The sequence below is a fragment of the Pocillopora damicornis genome, chromosome 2, assembly GCF_964200805.1.
Source record: "Pocillopora damicornis chromosome 2, jaPocDami1.2, whole genome shotgun sequence".
Lineage (NCBI taxonomy): Eukaryota > Metazoa > Cnidaria > Anthozoa > Scleractinia > Pocilloporidae > Pocillopora > Pocillopora damicornis.
Genome location: NC_142671.1, coordinates 1,280,128 through 1,302,500, shown reverse-complemented (window position 1 = coordinate 1,302,500; position 22,373 = coordinate 1,280,128). Strand labels below are relative to the sequence as shown.

The following is a 22,373-nucleotide window of genomic DNA, read 5'->3' as shown; positions in this document are numbered from 1 at the left end:
AATCAAAACGACGTGCAGCGGAATGTTTGCTACAATTGTAAATTCATGTTTCGGTGCGGTAGATTTATCTATTTACCACATTTTTAGTTCATGTTAAATCTGATGCAAATGTGCAGTTTTTCTTCTCATTTGCTTTGGACTGTAAAGATTGAGTAAATGCGGTATTTACCATCTTTGCTTCGCGTGCAAATATTATCCAACGATGGAATTTGCCTCGGGGCAAATATAAACAAATTTGATCAAATGTGGTATTTACTTCATATTTGCATTGATTTTGCAGTTGTTGTAAATCCATTTTTTCGTGCAGTGATAAGGGCAATGCTACTCTTATGAATGAATTACAGCTTCTGCAAAACAAGGCTGCCAAGATTATTCTCAGTTTACCTAGTTTTTACTCTACTACAGAAGCATTAAAAGAACTTTGTTTGCCAACACTTTTTAAACTTAGATTATTTCACTGCTGTGTCTTCGTTTATAATTATGTAAATGACATTATAGATTTTAAGTTTGATACAAAGCTAATCAGTGACATCCATTCTTATAATACTCGTGGCAAATCCAATTTTTACTTACCGCGAGTTAGGCGCAATTATGGAATACAGCGCCTTTAATATCAAGGACTGGGAGAATGGAACAGTCTTGACAAGTCAATACGTGACATGAGATCACTTTTAATTTTTAAGCAAGCCTTGAAGACCGCAATTTTTTAACTCATTTTATAATGTAATTTTATTGAACATTTTAACTATTTTTAACCTTTCAAATTTAACATTTTTCTTTTTTTTTTTGGCAGGGCCTCACTGAATAACACCTTTGGTGATGTGAGCTCCCTGGATAAATAACATTATTATATTTATTGTTATTAGTACGCCTATGTCTTAGTTGAAAGACGTGCACTTGTTGAAAAAAGCAAAATCATAAATCTGAAACCAAACTGCATATACTCTATGTAATCTATTTTGTCTGTTAATGTGCAAAGTCCTGGATCCGCAATTCCTCAATGTATCGAATCTTGAGTCCGACGCCGAGAATTTGAACATTTCAATTTTTATTGGACCCTTCAAAGAATGAGAGCAGAAAGTCCCAGCATCATTTCTGTCAGTTCGACATAGTGTGACAAGTCTGTCGATAAAATTGGAACTACCGTTGAAGGAGAATGATCTTTTATGTTTTACGCGTTGCAATGAAAATCAAACAGTTACTTATGGAATAAGAAAGAAGGATAGAGGATGTTAACTTGTGAGAATTCAACCGTACGTTTTAAACTGGCAACAAGTACATTTAGTGGAATATACCTGTAATCGTAGATTGATCATGTTGCTATTCGGAAACGTCGCCAGACTGATCCAGGACTTGGCACATTAACAGACAAAACAAAGACGCTTCCTTTTCTGGAAAGTAAAGAATATCCGATCCTTTTTAGAAACAGGAAGATAAATTTTTGCTTGCAGCAAATATCTAAGACTAGCTGGTACCAACCCATCGGCGCTTTCATGAAGCCATTATCAAGATGACGTGTAATGATCATTCAAAAGGTGATGAAGGGACGTAATAGAGTTTATTAAGTAAAAAAAAAAAAGGCACAAAACATAGACCCTCAAACGAACAGAAGCAGTTTGCATTAATAACTATTTACGTACAACGGCTTTCTCTGTTTTATTTTAACCAGATTCTTACCGCCGGACGATTAGCTGAGCTGTGTTCCTGAATTACTTTAAAAATGTACGCTCTTTTCCGTAATCTGCCTTAGCCCACAGTGTGCTTGCGGTGATTAAGATAAATTATTTGCTTATCCTCCTTGTAAATGTTTCTTTTCAAGTTAAAGTTGCAAATTCGATTCCTGGGTTGATACATGCGCATGCGATAAACACCAAACCAAATAGGATCTTTTCTTTCTTTATTCCTTTTCCTATTCCTTAGGGCGTTATTATATCGAAGCGGTCAACTAAAATTATTACGTAAAGAAATCTCCTAAGTATTGTGATAAAAGCTGAAGAATAATCTCGATTTTGGAAACGAGCACATGGCAATTAAAGGAATCAAAAGAAAGGTAAAAACGAGCGATAAATTTCGCTTTTAGTAACGACTACGAGCTAGATAACATAATCAAAAAACAAGTTATTGCTTACCCACTTTCACGGGTCTTGATCACTTTATCGATGATTACAGCCTAACTTGTCTTCTATTCAAAAACGATCTTGATCACACGGGGTCTTATCTTGAACTTAAACACTACCTATAATTTTCTGTCTAAAAATAACTAATCACGGGGACTTCAACGGAAGCAGTTACACTCCTCTCAAAAATTCGCACCTCTTTTAATTTAAGATTTGTTTAATTTTCAACAACATTAGGGACTCTGGGTGGAAACGAATTGATTCTGGAGCTGAGAATACTGATTCGCGCTGTACCAGTGAAGGAAAGACATATAAATCACTGGATTTCCGGAGAACAATCAGTTATAAAATACCACTGACTAGATCATCACTTTAAACTATATATATAATTCAACTTTTCGACATTCTTTAATACAAGTTCTGGCGATGGAAATAAAAATTCACGAGATTTTCATGCCTCGAATAGAAAAAGCGTGAACCAATTGGCACCAGCAAAGTCTGAATGAATGAAAACAAATTGTCAGGACTAATCTCATCCGAACAATTGGACTATACGATTGACAGTCATTCTGCTGGAAGAAGAAAAATAACATCTTTGTACAGGTGTTTAAGGATTAGATGGTCTTTGTGAAAACAGGTTTTTGCCTTCTCACATAAATGAAAGGACAGAGGAAAAACTCAACAATCTCTTCATTTGGAAAGACCCTTACTGGAGGAATCGGCACTAGCCGTCTGCGTGAAGATCAGAATCTATTAGGGCTGCTGAATATCTTTGAGAAAATAAGTTCCACAAAGACTTAGCTTCAACGTATCGTTTGATACAGTCATGTAACCAATGTGCCGTTAGATGTTGCCTTACTGTGTCCTTGGTGTTTTCAGCAAAAGCTTTACAATGCAGTCCTATTTGAGCCTGTAAACTACAACGCTAAAGGATTAGATAATTAATGCTAATACATTGCAACTGAGTAAGAACGATTGACTACGAAAGAATTGCGCTTTTCACAAGATTGATCACATTCAAAACAACGCAGATATTGAAAAAAACTAAAGAAAAAACCAAGATAGGTGAAGATTACAGTTTGACTCTAATTACAGTAATGACCAAACAACGACTGTTTACGGCTGATTGAATAACAACAAATTCTTTTAAAAGTCAGGATTTTGGACAATTATTGGTCATTAAACCCTCTAGAACTATTTTTTAATCACGAAATTCTGGCACAAAATAATTTTCTTCGCTATTGTTCAGATAATTAATAAACTGACAGATAAAATAGCAAAAAAAAGGCTACTAGGAAAACGAATCACACTTACTACATTGCGGGTGTTTACACTAATATCAACACTACTAACAAAAAAAACATGCTCGAGTTAACTTTTTGCAGTGATTATATATCAAGAAAAAACTCAGTGACTTACAGTAAGTCTTTGAACTCAAAAATTATCTCTGAATGATGCTGTGTTACGAGGAAATGGCCAATAAGGCGTTACACATCTAAACCGCAATCAACAGTGGTAAATACTAAAGTAGTGGTTTTGATTTGTGTTGGCGTTTCCTGATCTGTATCGTGATTGGTCGATACAGAAATCACCTGTTAGAATCAAATCCAAGGTTCCGTGCATTTTTGAGTTTGAAAGTAAGTTACAAACTTTCTAACATTTTCCTTTACAATCTAGAATTAAGCCAAATAAAGGAAATTTATGTTTCTCAACTAGCAACTAACTAACTAAGAGAATGAAAAAAAAAAATAATAATAATAACAAAAATAATAATAATAATAATAATAATAATAATAATTGGACGAGTTGACTAACTAATCAACAATACAAGAACTTAAGCATAGGAAAGAGGATGCAATCTCCTATGTTTTCTACTTTGTAAAACGCTTTTTCCATTCTTTTTTTGTACAGTCCATGGCGTGCGTGCCAAAATATGCATAATTGTTTTCACACGATGGCACAAAAGAGCTAAAAATTGAGCAACAAATATCCCCCCATAGATGATCAGGAAGCTAAGTGCGATGACATCGAGCCCTAAAATCTTTAGGTCTGCCTTTTGTACCAGCGTCAGTATAAGTACCATCCATATCATGTTGCAGACACCAAATACCCACAGAGTTGTTGTTCTAAGCTTCCGAAGGTCTTCTTCCGCAGAAGACGTGGACGCTAAAGCTTCGTCAATCGGAGAAAGGAATCCTTGTTCAAGTAATTCTTTCCAGAAGGTTATTTCGTTTTCAGGATAGTCCTCGTTATCAGACTGGACAGGCAGAACACTATTCAGTGTATGCTCCGTGGAGAGGACTGTCATCTGTGCATGTCCTAAAAATGAAAAAAAAAAAAGGGTTATTACAAATCAGTCTACTTGGACGAGAACGAACGTAGTAAGCAAAATATTGATTAAACCATAACGTAACGGGGGGCAGCTTCATAGATTTAAAAAAAAAAATGGGATTGAAATACATTCAGATGGTACAGTTGTTGCCACAAACGTCCTAGCCCTGTTGCTACCAGTATTGACAAAAATTATCTAGGAAAGGTAAGGAAGCGGCTTGTACACACGCAATCACCAAAACCTTGCCATATGAGATATTCAAAACTGGGTGTAACAGCCGTTTCCAAGTTCTCACTATTCTAAGATCTGGTGTCGAAATTTAGGCGCGAGAATGAGGCTGAGTGCGAAGTTGCTCTCGTCACTATCTAAATTGAACAGCCGTGGTAATGAAAATAAGCGAAGATTTCTCGCATATTGCAGACTTCGAATTCAGCACGCAAATTACGATTTCTACAGTTAGCCCTCGCTACGAATCAGCAAGAATAAATAATGATAACAATAAAAAAGACAACAAATGATGACATCAACACAGCTGAGACAAGGCTGTATGTGTACCACACTCTAGAATTTATTACCAAGTAATGTTAAACAAATCACTTCCTTTTCCAGATTTCGTCAAAATATAAAGAGTTCTATGAATGACGGTTATAATAGTGTCATTAATTCTAAAATAGTTTGTATAAATATATTTTAATTCTTAGTAGTTAGCATGAAAAGTAACACTTTTTATTTAGATTGTTATTAACAATGCATTCCTTTTGTTTGAATTATTTGCTTTGGGACACCCACTCGATTAGTTCTTAGAACTAACGAGTGAGTGCGAAGACGAAGTTCTTGCGCAAACAGCAATAACAGGAATAACAATGATGGTAAAGCAAGCTTAAAACGGCAGAAATTGCCAGAAACTACAACGGGGACACAGGATGTGAACAATTTTTATTGATTTTACGTGTAAAATGTTCATATTTCGAAATATTTATCGTTGTAAGTCGACCATATTTCGTTCCCTATACTATTCCTTATAACGCGTTAAAATTTTCAACGGTTCCTCTCATAACTTAACATCGAGTCATACCAAGCGTGACACTCTCATGAATTAATCTTGGCTCTTTCTCGAGACGTGAGCTTAGGCTGCCTGTGCTCTCCCACATTGAATTTTGAGAAATCTTTGCTCGTTTTCACAACCCTGGCTGTTTATTCTTTACACCGATGAGATTGACTTCTTAATTGGGCTCGTTCTCGAGCCTTAACTTAGGCACCACATCTCTGAACCATGAGAACTCAGAAATGTGCGATTTGTTTGTCTGTTGATACGATGTATTGCTTTTCTGCCTTGCATTTAGGTCGTTCTAAATACTTTTCTTACGCATATGACTTTTACTTTGCATGCTGTTCACCAGCATAAGAAATAGAACTTCGTCATCTTCGAGAGGCTCGCTTTAACTGTCGTTGAATCATCGATAAATTTTCCTATTTTCCTGCGGAAAACAAATGCGCTACTCTTAGCGACCATCATCTTTCCGTTCTCAAATTCTGCGCTCGATTGCATTCCGCTCTCACGCACGCTAAAATTTTGCGCTGATTATTTAAATGTTTACTGATACTACGCAGCCGAACACCGTTTCTCTGTGCACCACGATCCGAGTGTTCTCGGATCAATGAACCTGAACCAGATCATTTCAAAGGAATGCAATCTTAGATTGACTTCTGCTGGTCGGTTTGCTAGCATTTCAGACATGGAAATCTCTGAAATGACAATATATTTCCCAAATGGGTGTCCGTAGGTTGTTAAACTAATTATTTAATCAGCTTCTAAGTACAATGCCCATGAAGCACGAATATATTTTCATATGAGTCATCACAAGTTGAACTCTAATGCCACCGCTAAATCAAACAGAGATAATGAAAAGTTCCTGGAAAACAACTGCATCATGCAGAATATTAGAGTACTACGTTGCAATGATTTAAGCTTTGCTTACCTTTCACCTGTAAACTGTAAACAGCCTTAAGCAGCCTCTTAAAATGGCCTGGTTTTTCAATTCCAAATTTTTTCCTTGCGGACTCCTTGAAATCCTTTTCGGACTCGTTTTTCAACTTTAGAAGTTGCCATGGATGCTTAAATACCTCTGAGAATTCGGAATGATACTGTTCGAGACGGTGCTTTTTCAACCAGCCTTTAATGTTTTCCTGATAACAAAAGTTAATCAAGGAACATCAGCATTCACCATAGGCTTTCGCCCAAGTTAGGATATTTATAGATTTTGTTTCTTCTTTCATTGGCAGTTGGAACAAGATTGCAAAAGCAGATTTTCAGTTATACGTGAATTCTGGAACTTAGAGGAAAATGGTTTTTAAAACGCTATTAATTAGGTTGTATGATAGCGTTTATGAAATCTTTGGATGGGGTTTCACATAACAATAAGAAAGTCTTTCCTAATAAACAGTCCATAGTATAATGACATGGTTGTGAACTCTCAGCTTTTCACCGTAGCTCGCTTTTGCACTCTAAAGACGTCATTGGGTTAACTTGCGAAAATGATCGCCTTATGGGTTTCAAAGATAATCCAACCGTTTTTAAACTGTCTTCGAAGGCGCCAAAACGTCGACTACGATTCTCTCAAGCCATTTTGGCCTCCCCAACTATATAATTTAATGTTAACAACTGAGTTGAAAACGTAAATTGGCCACCGTAAAGAGTAAAAAAGCTGACGTTTCGAGCGTTAGCCCTTCGTCAGAGCGATTGACGAAGGGCTAACGCTCGAAACATCAGTTTATTTACTCTTAACGTTGGCCAATTTACGTTTTCAACTCAGTTGTTAACACTAAATTACCTGCTATACTCTCTTACCGACGCAGCACCACAATTTATTTAGAAACTTACCGCCTCTATTCATCTCCCTAATTACGATTCGTTTAGAAAACTTACTGGCATTTTGTGCTTTGGTTTAGGCGTTGGAATCCTCTTGATATGTTCCAGGAGCTCTGAACGATCCCCCTCGTTGATTTCGATCTGCTCAAGATCCTAGCAGATCAAAGAAGGAATGAACGAATTTCTTTGATTTGCACTAATACATGATTTTAACTCGTGTATTCCTGCAGCGATTACAATTTTTCGGGCGCTAATGCCACGCGTTGTTCGGCGGTGAAAAGAAGAGGATATTCGGAGTTTGAGTAGCCAGTGAAAGCGCCCCTATATACGATATCCACTGTTTTAGTATATGTATTAATATAATTTAGATTATCTTTTGAAAAGAGAGAAAATTCAACCCTTTTTATGCTAGTCTGCATGATTATATAGTTTCTCAAAACCTCTCCCCAGTATAAGCAATTGATTCATGCGCGAGAGTGTGTGTATTGTCTTACATCATAGTTGCCTCTTCCGCTTAACCATGCCAACGTCAAACTTACTTTCTCCTTTATTCCAGCCAAATCGTCAGGAAATTCATATCCATTGTCAAGAAAACGTTTGCAATATTTCTAAGAAGAGAAAAACGCATCAATCAAATACCAAAATCAAAATCACAATCCACTGAACAAATTAAATTAAAAATACTTGCAAGAGACGACAACAGGTCGATAACAAGCCAATCACGGTATTTGTCCAAAGACGGTCTACAAAGTGTTTTTATAGATCGGCAAGAGCGATTTTCCTAATGCAAAATTTGAAACAACGAGAAAAACTACGACCTTTCTACCCCTACGCTATAAAAAGTTTGAGGGAAATTGACTCATAAGAACTAACTCTCAAAATAGAGGTAACGAATTGGAAAAATTATTTCAATCTTTCAAAATCATTTAAGCTGTAAGTTTTGCAATTCTCGCAAAGCTCCGATTGTGGAATTTACCCCCCGTGTTCAATCAGTTGTGAGTTGCATTCATCATCATTGCGAATTTTAGGGTCCATTTCAGTTCACGTTTTTAAATGTTTTTATATATCTGAATGATTTGTGTGAGGGTTAATTGTACATGAAGTAATGTGTATTGTATGACAAATTCTTATTAATTTAAATATTATTTAAGCTCATTCAAGATTTTGTACCTCAAGTTTTATTTCACTCAGAAAATCTTTCAACTGCTTCCCGAGTATGCGTTCGTCATTCGACTTTGGAGGGTACATCGCTTCAAAAGTTCAAATAAAATATTTTGGATAATTATTCAAGTTGATGGTGTAGGAAATAGTGATATAATTTTAATTATGAGTGAAGGTTGACTTTGGACAAAACTTCCCATAATATTGATCAAAACCGCCACCCCTATTGTTTACCCGTATCTTTCCTGGAACTTTAAATCGTTCCTTTTTTTTCATCTTCTAAAGGCCACAGGTCACCATGAAAATGTTCAACTTTAACAAAACGATCAAGGTTGTACGTGATATCATTCACACAATAGATAGACTTTTGGTCAAGAAAGAGTAATCATAATTCATACTATCCCGCAATTACTTGGCCTTTCAGTTTGCCGATTATTTTTGCCATCAGCCTCAATACAGAATACTTCAGCACTGATTTTTCAAACCAAAATTTTGGTTATCACAAAGAATTAAGGCTGTGATTGTCTAACCTTGCATCAATTTTCTTTCAGGAAACATTTTTTAATCTTGACGACAGAAGTTTTGTTCATTCTATTTATTCAAAAGACGAAAAGAATTTCTTGTGTTATTTGTTGAATGGGTTGCGTCGAGTTCACCTTTCATACGTGGTGTTTTTCCTTTGGCCTGACTGCTGCGTATTTCTTCCACAGGCGTGGTTGTTGCATTCCCCTCCATCCTTTCTTGCTCTGCTGACCCTACGTTCGTGTTAAGACCTGACGGTCCTGCTACCTAAAATTCATCCCGAATCATCAACTTGTATTATTTATACGATGAAGATATATAGCTTATTCGATGGTTTAAAACATAACACGCATGGAAGTTTTGCGAGTTTCTTTGTATTTCAAGTGTCCTTTATTTGCTTTACAAAATCTGTCATGTTATGTTAAATAAGCCAAATAACAAATAGAACGAAGAAGCCTGATAGCATGAGTAAAGTGTTCTTTCAATTATCCACATAAAAAGTCGCAATTGCCTATAATCGATCGAAGTCCTCCCTTATGTTTCTTTTGTGTTTATGTCATTGTAAAGTTAGTTCGCACGGCTTACCTCGGAATCTGAGAGTTTCTTCCTCTCATCTCCACCCCCATCTGATCTGGTCCAATGACAACATAAGTAATACTCCCATAATGACTTTTGGCTGCTTTTCTTTACCGAGAAAGTAGAGGATTCCTCTCTGGTTCCTAACAAAAAGAAACTAAAATTTCAAAAAAACTTGGTCGAGATGAAAAACGAATGAATAGATTATCATCCCAAATAGATCTCTACTTCTGAGCTAATTTAGATTTGTGGAGGTTCGATGAGGTGGTAGGGGTACCGAATGCTCGAGCTTATCTAGAAATTGCTAAAGTTTAAAACTAACAAAATTGTCATAATAAAGCACAGCAAATTTGTATCAAGTAGCTTTGGAAACTTTTTCTTAGCGTTTTACCAATGACTCGATCATTTTACCATTCTTTAGAAACAATGAAGTCTTATACAGTTGATCCGAGGTGGCTACCGCTAATTGCAAGATTATCTGATCAGGTTTTTTCTTGACTTGACATAATTTCCATGATGTACGTTGAAGTTGTTTAGACCCATGGTTGGAGAGCTGAGGAGCTGAGGAGCCCACTCTAAGGGGAGATTCTGTACTCTGTGAAAAAAGCTTCTTTCAAGAGCACCTCTCTTAAATCTTCTTTTGCTTCTGTTGCTAGCCCTGGCCTTTCTAGCCCTTGCAATGTAGTGCACAACAACCACGAGTGTATAAAGCTTAATTGTAGATACGTTTGTGCTTAGGAAACTTACTGAGCCCAGAAGTTGTCTACTTGCAAACTATTCTCTGGGTGGATAACAATTCCATACAAGAAGAACGCAATTGCCCGATGGGAACCGAGGCGACTCTTAGAATCACCCAGCAACAAAAGACGTGTGAACAAAAATACAACAGAAGCGGGAAACGTGACGAAGTCAACGGCTAATGCACCATTCAAGAGCACCTCTCTAATGCACCATTCAAAGCACCGCTGGTTGGTCCTGACTGTTTTAGCAAACAGCCTTTATCACGGACTTTGTTTAATTCGTTAAAAGCCTGCTTTCAAATAGCTTAGGCCTGTTCCAAACGTCGTGCTACTGCCGTGCCGAACTCAAATGAAATAGTAATTTCGATTTAAGCACGGCAGTAGCACGCCGTTTGAAACCATTAAGCGCGGCACGGCTGAATTAGGTTCGGCACGACTACTTAGCGCGGCAGGCCTTGCCGTGCCGCACGGCAGTAGCACGACTTGGTTTCAAACGTTGTGCTACTGTCGCGCCGAACTCAATTCATAAATTAATTTAACGGATTTTGCATTATTTGCATACTATTACGCATGCGCACTAATAAAAAAAGACAAATCTACCCGTTTTGCCCGAAAGCTTGAGAGAAGAGGAATCCGACGGTGACAATAAATTGCTTAGGGTTAGGGTTAGGGTTAGGGTTTGGAAACGCCGGCACGATCGTAATACAGTAAGTTGCTGGCTCTCGTCAAGGGAAACCAGAAGAAGAATAAATGAAAAAACTTTCAAAAGTAATCCTCTCCTTGCAATAACAGTATTCAATATGGACTGTTGCATTCGCCTGCGTTGCCTTCTGGCATTTAAAATTGTCTTAAACAAAACAAACTTCTCGCGCTCTTCGTTAAGGTTTCCCTCCGCCATTTTGGATGGGGCGATACCGCTGGATGGATGGTTTGTTTTGTCTTTTGAATTTGGCGCGACTGCATTAGGTTCGACGTTTGAAACCGCTGCCGTGCTATCGTCGTGCCACTGCCGAGCCAAATTCATTTGAGTTCGGCACGGCAGTAGCACGACGTTTGGAACAGGCCTTATTTGGAAATTGCTATAGTTTAAAACTAACAAAATTCTCACAATGAAGCGCAGCAAATTGGCGTCAAGTAGATGTGGGAACCTTTTTTTTGGCTTTTTACCAATGTATCAATCATTTCTCACTAAAGGGGAAGCGTCGAGATTGCGTATTTAGAGGAAACGGTTCGTTTAAGAGCACCTCTCTTACATCTTATCTTGTTTCCATTGTTAAGCCTGGCCTCTCCCAAGCCCTTGCAATGTAGTGCACAGCAACCACGAGTCTATAAAGCTTAATTGTAGATAAGTACATTTGGGCCTAGGGATTCGATCCAGACTGTTTCAGAAAACAGCCTTCATAGGACATTTTGTTAATTCGTTAAAAGCCTGAAACATGTATGAACTTCACAGGGTCACAAGGGAAAATTCCCGCTTTTGCGTGCACGAAAGTCTACTGAAAAAATTACGCTTATCAACAATTGAGGTAATGATCGAAAGAAAAAGACAACATACCCCAAGAACTGTCAGTTAGATTGCAGATAGCGTAAACTGTCAGCAGAAGATAGCCGGATGGAAGGCAGAAGAAGTAACCAATTCCAGGAAGCAAGCAGGTAACTTCTCTTGGATGCAAGAGAGCAGAGACTACAAAGATTCCAGTCAGTCCACCTAAGTACAGGCTGCTCACCCCCACCGGAAGATGGTGTTCTAAAGGTTTTGTTGTTGTTGTTGTTGACGATGTCGTTTCTGTCTGCATCGTCGTTGCCACAGATGGCTCAACTTTCCTTTCCTTTAAATCGTTGGAAACTTGGACAGCCAATCCGACCACCACAGTGCACATGATTACTGAGAAAAAACAGGTCAGTATCTTTGACACTCTAAGCTGCCACTTTGGGGTAGCGTAGAGGCATACCAGGACGTAACCAACAACAACAAGGATAAGGAGCACGGATGTCGTTATCTGGCTGATTGGAACACCTGCAAGTACTATTCCACCCACTATGACCAAAATGACTGTGGAACCTCTGAAACAAAGGGAATTGTGTTATTTCATGGGCTTCACTAGATTGTCGTCAAGAAAAAAAGGTAACGTAAGAATACATGAAATCGTGCACCTGAATGCAAATTATTTTTTCAAATACTAATAGAAAAGTGAAAGCAAGTTCAACTTTTTTCCATTATGTGAAAAACGCACCCTAAATACCATTTCCTGACTTCTGTTCTTCGTTTTTTCATAACTTTAAAAGGCGGATTGAAATTTCTTTTCCGCTTTTCGTATCGCAGTAAATTGCTACCGAGCTCAATCTGTGAAGGAATACGATTAATTTTTAACTCGTGAATTGCGCGCATGCGCAAGAGCGAGTTATAGATACGATGTGGGGAATAGCATTCGCTCGCTCGCTCGCTCGATTGGTCGATTCCTGTAAACTTTTTTTAGATTTTAGGCTTTTGAGTGCATTTTATAGTTTTTGGCGAGCAATAAACAGACGAAATGGCGACCTTTGTTGCTAAGAATAGTGGTGGGGTGAAAAAGAAGCCAATGATAATCTTAAAAGAGTTTTTTTTTTCGTTTTAGTTTCAACAAGCGGCGCCAGCGACTGGCAGGCATGCAAGGATTCACACTGAAATAACAGAACAACCTTCGTTTTTCATAAAATTGTAATTTACAGTCCTTGAACTTGAAAACAATCCGAAGATTCATTGAAAATATCACTTACTGCGAAGCGCTCGGAGTTTACAGATGTTCAAAAGCTTTTTCTGTTATAGCGTGAGATTGAGGACAAAATTGATCATTACGTTTCGTCGCGTGTGTTTTTCCTGTGAGAAGCAACAAAAGATGCCGGCGACTGACGAAATAACAAGTTAACACGAAAATCAGATAACACCTAAACAAACAATTTTAGCTACCGATTTTCAGTGAATTTTTAAAGAACAATTTTCTTTTAAGTTTCAAGACAATTTGAAGATTCAACATACAAACAACGTACTAAAATGCGAAAGTTACACACCACAAAATTGATAAATAGGCCTGAAATGAAATTCTATCTTGTTATTGATCATACGTTGCCTAGCACGTGACCTAAATCTACCCAGGCGGAGATCCAAAATGACGGTGGCAGGCTTGGCTTAGTTATATCACTCAAAACTCGTTCCCGTTTGTCTCATTTGATAAAGAGGGAATCGTTAATGTTTTCATTAAGACAGTATTGCCTTGATTTTCTAATATTTACAACGAAAGACAGTAAATTTCACTTTTCACCCACATTTACTTCCAACCTTTTCTTTTGAACCAGAAACAAAAATGATAGACGTTTAAAACACATGACATCATCCACCTTGTCAAATGTAATAGCATGATCATTTCAATTGTAATGCCTTCTTATCCCAACGTTACTTTGTTTCTCTGCTACATTAGCGAACACTGAACTACTGCTCGTACTCTAGATATGACAATCAACCACAAAATTCCCTAAACCAGATAACATTAAACATAATCTAAAAAATCATGTGTCAATTCACGAGTTTGCTCACAGAGCACTTTGATTATAGATTTTATGACGGCAGGCCCATGGCAATGGCGAAGAAACAAAAAAAAAATCTCAATTACACAGAAACTGATTGATGAATAATGCTTCGATAAAAAATAATCAAAATCTTGAATTTATAGTTGATTACACCAATATTAAAAATGGACATAACTTACCCGATGATTGTGGAGAAGAAAAGGAACGCTTGATATACAAAGAATAAAAGAGAAATATGCTCGTTGTTACTCCATGTCTGCTTCCATTCCCTAATAAGTTGAAAGAGGTTGGCTAGTGTTGATGGCGCCCATCGTCTTCGTTGTTTATAAAACTCCTGAAAACTCTCCGGGCAAAAAGTGCTGTTCTCTGCAGCAGCACAATATGTCAATCGCCAGCCGTTTTGTATCATCAATGTGCACATCCAGCGGTCCTCCCCTTGAAAAAAATTATTACAACTTAAATCAGACAAATCACGGTGGATAAGGACAGCTTCAAAGGTAATATCGGATAAGCTTACGAAACACAGGTCCTTCCCGAGAAAAATTCAATCGCAGTTTGCTTGTGCTCTTTAGAAACAGCATTAATTAATCATTTTTCCCAAAGGGTCCTTAAAAAACCTGGACAATCTATCGCTCTAAATACCGATTGATGTTTTTTTTCCGAGACTCACCCTGTCTATTGGAATGGAAGGAAACGGAAGAATCCGTGTTATTTTATCGCCTCGACTGAATGTATGAAAACAAGCCAATAAGGAAAGAGGCAAAATACCAAGTTACTACGTACATAAATAAGCCAGTTAGTAATTAAACAACTGACAACCCCGCGGCCCTCTAAAAAGCTAAATAGTAATAAAATGGTAGCTATTTACAAATAATTCTGAGAAATCTGCAACGATTTGGAATTGTTTAAAAAAAGGTAAGAAATAAATATTACATACATCTTTTTTATAGGGAAAAGCATTGGTTGCAGATTAATTTTATAACGTAAGTATTTAAAGAGAATCTCTTTCAATTTATTCTAATGAGCCAGAAAAGTATTGAATCTTCAGACATTCTTCAGAGGAAGAAAAAGCTTAGGAAGATGGAGGATGGGAGGAAACGTTACAGGTTGGTGATAAGCCCTTTTTCTCGTGGTTTAAATTAACTCACCCATATCTTTGGTAAGGCATTCAAAAGCGGTGTCTGCACAGGTGGCATAATTTGGTAAAACATCCCTCACAGCCCTGCACCTGTACAAGCTGAAACATCCAGGACAACACAGGACTGAGCCAAGCATATGATTGGTCACCTAAAATCAAAAGAGCGTATTAATTAATGGATGATTTCTTGTCTTTTATCTTTCCTTTCTGCTCCTTTTTAATTGTTCTGTTGAAAACTTTAAGAATAAGAGAAAGGGTCATGACGTAGCTCAAAACGGGTTGTTTTGAGCTACGTCTCGGATTAACAAGGCGAGAAAACATTCAGAGATACGCTTTTAGGCCGAGCTAAATTTGAGACTCAAACGTAATCATTGTACTTTCAATGTGGCTAACATGAATACACAAACCTTTTGGAACCAGTGGCCAATAGCATAGTCAAATATCTGATACCAATAGACAGGTCCTTCTCCAAGGGGATAGGTCCGAGCACATACTGCGCCAGTTCTAGAGTCCTCACACATTTGATCAATTAAGGCTTCAACAGACTCGTGAGTAAATTTAACGTCGCCGTCTGTTGCGAGAATGAAGCATTGGTCGTCTTCTAATGCTTTTGTGACGATTTTAAAATCCAGAACGTAGGACATGTACATTACTTGGCTCCATCTCTTCTTATTTTTCACCTGTGATTGAGCCAACAACAAAAAGATTGAGCTCTCTCCTGAATGCGTTCGTGAAAAGAACCAAATCAAAATTCTTAAATTTGAATTAGTTACCTTTGCATTATCTTTTAAGTGTATTGTGAAGGATGTCTCTCGTTCTAATTCAAGTTTCCACTTAAGCTGCATACCAAAGTGGGTCTCAACCTTAATACAGTCACTGAGTTCTTTCACTTTTAGAGTATCTTTCACCAACGAAGCCAGCTGAAGTACATGGCTGTTAAGCTCTTCTGCCCTAAGGCACCCATCAAAAAACACGTGTGCCTCAAAATGATGCCCTGATTTGTTATTTTTGAGGACATCGTAAACTGACTCCAGAAGTTGTTTCATTTCTTTCCTTTTCTCGTGATACATTGTAGTGCAGATGAACACATGTAATCCTCTGTCTTTTTGGTTATAAGCTGATGAAAAATTCGTATTCTGGTCATCTTAGCGTTGTTATGTTTAGCATTTTGACAATTTCATGAAGCAAAAAAAAATTAGACCAAACATCTTTAGAAATATAAAAGAAGTCATTGTTTTTTACCTGATGCATTTTCCTGTGAAGAGCATTCCTCGTCAAATGAGAGGTTTCGTTTGTTCGTCAACAAGTACTGTTCAAGGCAAACACCTGAAAATGTAAAGAATAAATGGATCAATATCAGTATCTGGGCAACTGCCCACCTACCCCTCCCCTAACCCAACATTAACGCTAACTTGTTATCAATAGACTGTTGTTGGGTTAGGGGAGGGGTAGGTGGGCAGTTGCCTAGATACTGATATTGATCCGAATAAATTTCTTACACTGAGCATCCCACTCAGTTAAAAAAGAGCCATTTGATTCACCTTGCAAAAAGATGGTAGTACAAGTGTGATTCAAGTTGCACGTACTGGTCTACGCTTCAGCTAAGTTTAAAACGAGACCAGTATCTGCTTAACACCAAAAAGAACTTTTCTGGTCAATTTTCGTTTTCAGTAACTTTTTCTATTGAAATTCGTGTGAGCCTTAAATAAGCCTAAGGGTTTACAAAAAACAATGAGTTAAATAGTTGAAAGTAGTTCAGTTTTGGTAAGAAATGATTGTAAAAAACTTACCATTATAACAAGGAATCCAAAATGAGTCGTACACTTTTCCCAAAATCTTTCCTGGACTTTTAAACAGGTTGTACGTGGTTCCCAAACATTGTGCTAACCACAGAAGGAGTCCCGCACCAAGAACATAGTGTACGTCTCCTGATGCGCATGGTGAGGGAATTGTTTCTGTTTCGCAAAACCCTATAAACTGGGTTATGATGACAGCGATTGGTGTTGCTAGTGTCAAGGGAAGAGCCAGTCCAACCCTTTGCATGCGAAGAGAACACGCGATCCATCCAAAATGGTAGCCGAAGAAGCTGGCCAAAATGTGGAATATGAAGTACAAACATGACGGATTTGACATTGTTATGGCCTTAAATCCGTCAAAGGTATTAAATTTCACAATGCCATAAACACTTGAAAATGCAACTGCCATTACAGGTATGAAGAATAGTTTACAAAGGGAAGAAATAACGGCCGTTTTCGCTTGGGCTGTTCTGGTCAACCAAGGAGGTCCGGTTTCACTCTGCAAGGATCCTTCACTGCTGTTACTGATTCTACTGAGCATTTCTTCACAGAAAGGCTTTGCCACGAATGCCTCCTTCGAACTAATTCCTGGTTTTTGTAACGTATCAACGCATTCCTCCGCCATCTCGGTGCTTTTCTCCCTTTTCGTCTCTCTTTTCTCCTCCTCATGTTTATTTTGAATTTGGAGTTTTCTAAACGTAGGTGACCAAACAATTGACAGCAGGAAAAGGGAAAGTTCAGCCAAAATTATTCCTTTCAGGTCAGCCACCTTTAGAAATAACATAGAAGAAAATTCTTGTTTGATGATTATGAAAAAGCTTCACTTTAAAATTTTTCTTGAAAAAAAATCGTTATGAGATTTTCATAGGACTGTCATACTTTTCAGACGCAAAACCAGATGCAGCCTTATAGCTGACAAAAGCATTTAGTTCATGGTAAAAGACTCCTTTCTTGTGTCGCATGTTCAAAAAAAGTACTGAGTCCTTTGTGTGGCGGCACTAGAAATGACTTATTTTCTATGTTCAATTGCTCCTCACCACTTCGATGAAGATCTATCACAGACTAAAATGCATCAGAATCGGCCGCACTTTATAAAAAGTTATTTCGAGTCAGGAAACCTGATCCTTGTAAGGAAAAGGGAAACGCATAGTTATTATTTCATGATTCATTTTCTAAGTTAGATCGCCCATGAGCTCTTCACTAAAGATTTATAGCAGACTAAAAGCAAGACAACTACCCTTACTTAATTAGGAAATTCGACCTAGTAAGATAGAAACGCAAAGCCTTTAGAAGTTACCTTTAAAGACAGCATGATATTGCCAGCAAAAAAAAAAAGGGTAGACACTAGTGATATCATGATATCCCACACGCTCAGTTGGTCACGTTGCTCACGTTGCTCACGTTGCTCATGTTGCTCACGTTGCTCACGTTGCTCACGTTGCTCACGTTGGCCACTTTGGCATTTTTTTCTGTAGACTTTCTGCAACATTAACGGCAACCCGGCTATACTGCACATAAGCACCACGAGAAAGTCAGGGCTCACTGGCAGCGTTGTCACCATAACCACTGTGATATAACAAAGCGAGGAAGCTTCAAAGAATCCACCAACCAAAGTCTGCAGTGTTAGGAAAATTACTTATTATTTGAAGATGGTCAAAATGAGGGCATTGGTGAATGCCAAAGAAGAAAAAAATAAGGTATCACTCTGATAAACAATAACTTTGATTTAACGACAAAACATTACTTTCAGAAATCAAACTTAGTAATCATGGGTCTAATAGCGCTGTCAGGTCTGAACATTATTACGGAAAGATAGTTCATTGCGCCTGCTAAGATAAGACCGCATACGAGGTAATGGTAGACCGCTTTATTGATACGATTTTTTCTAGTTTAAAGAGGGGAATTATCCTCTTACAGGAGGCCACGTACAAACTTTAAAAAGGGAATAGGTTGACCTTTAAAGTTCTTACCAATAGAAACCCATCGTGGACGTGCATTGTAATGTACACGATATTTAGGTCATGTTCCATGATAAAGTCGTGTGTTTTGATTTAATTGTGAAATTAAATTCCTTAAATTCAAGCAATTTGGGTAAACCATTTGTCTAAAGATAAAAAAAGAATAAAAAAACAGTAATCCTTGCATCTCCACCACAACATGGGCTCAACAGCACCTACAGATTTCTTGTTTCATATGTATCAATCCAATAGTTGAGTCAGCATAACTACCTACATATTTAGTTACCATTGCAGTTCCATGCTTCCCTACAAAATATTTCCCCGAAAATTGACAATTTTCGGTCGAAGACAATCCCAGTTTGCCATTACGATGTAATTGAATACTAATATTTAGCTACTCCGGAATTAATAAGTCCCGTAATTCCAGAAGGAGGATCACAAACAAGGCCTGTGTGATTTATTAGGGACAAACATCAGGTAGTTCGGGTTGAATTGACAGTCGTTTCATTACTCAAGCACCAGTCAACAAATTTTGTTGTAAAAAAACGTCATCGCACTGCCGCAAAGACAGTGACAACAAATATTCACTTTAACACGTAAATCAATCCACTGCTTTAAAGTTGCTGCTCATAATTGACTCAGACAGTTTTGATCGTTTGACTGCTACGTATTCTTAGTTCTGCTTATCCTTCGCGGTAGCCGATGGTTTTCGGCAATGAGAAGGGTCTCTCTCGCACTTTTCTCGTTGTTTGTCAAAGTAGAGAAGCCAATTTATAATACCTACTTTTGCCCTTGAATATCAAACCTTACCCTTCGAATATTTAAAATGCTGCCGAAAGAGTGCGTAGAATAAGAGGATCGATTCTATATGCATCGGTTGCTTTTGGACGATGCTGAGACGAAATGAAGTTAATAAGATCGCCAATGATACACTCTATTTTCAATATTTTCTTATAGAAAATTGCCTTTCCTAATGTTGGCAAGGATAATAATAGCTTTAATTAGAACTTACTTCCTTGTTTCATGTTTAGTCAAGTATAGGGCAACTATTTGAATTTAAGTCATTTCTTCATTTTAAGGTTTTGAAGAGACTCTACGATTTTGTTCTATAATAATCTAGGGGTTTATATTGACTGAAAAACTCTAGAAGTTTGGCCGCGCAAACATCGCATGTCTAAAGTTTGCCCCACGGACAATATGCTTTTTGTTCGTCCATTTGACCCGGCTTTATATGTGGTTTGTAGAGAGTTTATCACGATCAAGAGGCTGACACAGAATCATGCCAAGTAGTCCTGGGCAAAATGGCGGAGAAAGTAAAAGCAATGGTAATAAAACTGGCAATAATAGTTATAAATCATCGTTTAATCAAAGAAACCCTCTGACTTACTTATTTCCGATGAACACCCTACACAAAAGCCATATTTCTACGAGATAGAAGTGTAATGACCTCGTCAACTCCTCACGAAATCAATATCGTCTGATTGGAAATATAATGGGTTACGTTTGATCAAGCACGGCCTTCCTAGAGAAAGCAAAAATATATGTATTCCTAGAATAGGAAACTGATGGCTAACTTCGAGGTTTTTCGTGGAATACAGAAACACATTCTTCGCTTGGTCACGAGTTTCTTAAGAGAAAACGAAACTTGAACCATTGGAATTTGCCCTTGGGCTTCTACCACCGAGCAACAGAGACTATGCAGTGAGCAAGGCCATTAATAGATTCATGCGTGTCACGCGCCTTTCATACTGTTAGTATCATTAGCAAAGTAAAAAAATTCATGTGCGTTTTCACAAAATGAACGTACGGTAAGTATTGAGCCTGGTCATTCGAACAGAGAAAGAAAATGACCCATTCCTTCATATTTCTTAGAAAATTATAAACCTCCATATCGCTTTGATTATGATTTCGAAAATATCACTTTAACACCCCTTTTTTTTTTAACCGCAATAAAACAACTATCGTCTTTTACTGTGTTTAGTCTCGCCTATAAAGCCGTAATTATCAGATGGTGTGAGAAGTTTGTATGTAATTATTAGTGCTGACTACTTATTCATACTTCCCATCCGGTTGAAAACGATTTCAGTTGCCTATCATGAGTAACATCGATAATTTGGCCTTCCGAAGTAGTTGAGCATTTTTACATCAATTGGAAAAGAGCGTCTGCAATTTTGAATACTCACAAGTACTACCTGACTTCTAGCAATATTTGCGAGGAGTTCGCCTTAACTAAAACAGATCCAAATTCTCAGAGTGAGCACTTTCCAGTGGCAGTAGCGCTTAAAACATAGGGTCGTATGAAGAATGTAAATCAGAAGTAAAAATCAGCAAATCTGATCAAAGTAAATAATTAAAATGACTTGGAGGGAAATGAGTGAGTGCGCAGCCATTCTCCTTTCTCTAATAAGAAGAAAGTTTTCAACCACTGGTGATCTTATATTCCTGTAGTTCCTAATAGAAAAAACTGCGCCAGGAAGCAACAACAATAACAGCAGCAACACAACCACAGCAGCAAAACAAACAAACAAAACATACAAACAACTAGGATTAAAAGACTCTTGGTCTGATGATGTCGCAGTTCGGTAAAAACGTTAAATATATATCACTGTTTCAGGTAGCACTTTGAATAAGAAAACATCACTTGTTTCATAATACTTGTTGCTATGCAATTTTTTCCTCGAAATTCCAGTATTTTCTCCTGGAGAGTGTTTTGGGAACCTAGTGAGTCATTATGCTAGCCTTGATAACGACCATGGTTGCCTATTATTGGCAACTCTCATAATTTGGCATAGCGAAATAATTGCGGTTCTATGCATTCACAACAATTAAAAGAGCGAGCCTACTTCAGGACATTGAATTATGCTTCCTTTGTTTTATAGCTTCAACATCTTTCTTAAGAGTCTAGAGGATCATGCCAACATAAATATAAATTCAAATTTTCATCAAACGTTGAAGGCTTTTGTGTAATTGCATATTTGCACTAAGGCAAGTAGGCATATGTAACCCTCAAATATATACTTTCTAACGTCTAGAAAAGAAGTAAAAACTTACCAGCATAGATGCCTTCTTTGACGGCCATGGTCGATGCTTTTTCCCCAGACTTGTCCAACTTGCGTGTATTAAACAGGCAGCTTCTGGGATCATCAAAGCCAGAACGAGCATCAAAAACAGTGCCTGTTTGTTTATTTCGGAAGAATATTCCACTGCCAAGGTGGAATTCGCTGTAGATTCACTGGACCTTTTCAAATGCTGCCCGAGAACCAACAAACAAATCTTGCTGGTAACAAGACACGCCAAGACGGCCGAAAATACTATAACTGCCACTAGCCATTTTATGGCGCATCTGAATACACCATATTTGGATTCGCTGCTCTTTTTTGACACCGATCGCCTCGGTCGTTTCTTTGCCGTGAATTTAAATTTCTCCTGCTCATCCGGGGTCATACTTGACATGTTGCCACTGTCGATGGTTTCAAACATTTAAAAAAAAAACGAGGAAGAACGTCTATCTCGCTCTTTTCTTCGTTGCTTGGCTCTAGCTAAAGAGACGCCACGCTAAAATCTCAAGTTCCAGTATTAAATGTCATTAATGACGTGGCC

At 37.7% G+C, this 22,373-nt stretch overlaps 1 protein-coding gene across 3 annotated transcripts; it reads right to left on the bottom strand.

Moving 5' to 3' along the window:
- Positions 1-1,881: 1,881 nt before the first annotated feature.
- LOC149049453 (uncharacterized) lies at positions 1,882-22,341 on the bottom strand. Of its 3 annotated transcripts, none has more exons than XM_089194989.1 (16): positions 21,825-22,341; positions 18,113-18,430; positions 16,810-17,584; positions 16,262-16,345; positions 15,793-16,136; positions 15,427-15,699; positions 15,030-15,168; positions 14,061-14,316; positions 11,873-12,381; positions 9,587-9,720; positions 9,136-9,268; positions 8,489-8,568; positions 7,858-7,926; positions 7,376-7,471; positions 6,429-6,636; positions 1,882-4,425 (listed from the first exon to the last, which is right to left on the bottom strand). In XM_089194989.1, the coding sequence occupies exons 1-16, from the start codon at positions 22,251-22,253 to the stop codon at positions 4,391-4,393; spliced, it is 3,882 nt and encodes a 1,293-aa protein (XP_089051115.1). In that variant the 5' UTR covers positions 22,254-22,341; the 3' UTR covers positions 1,882-4,390. The 3 variants fall into 3 exon arrangements, with proteins under 3 accessions (XP_089051115.1, XP_089051114.1, XP_089051116.1); XM_089194988.1 differs by having other exon boundaries at positions 1,882-4,436; positions 21,825-22,337; XM_089194990.1 differs by having other exon boundaries at positions 2,485-4,436; positions 8,489-8,570; positions 9,111-9,268; positions 21,825-22,338.
- Positions 22,342-22,373: the final 32 nt, after the last annotated feature.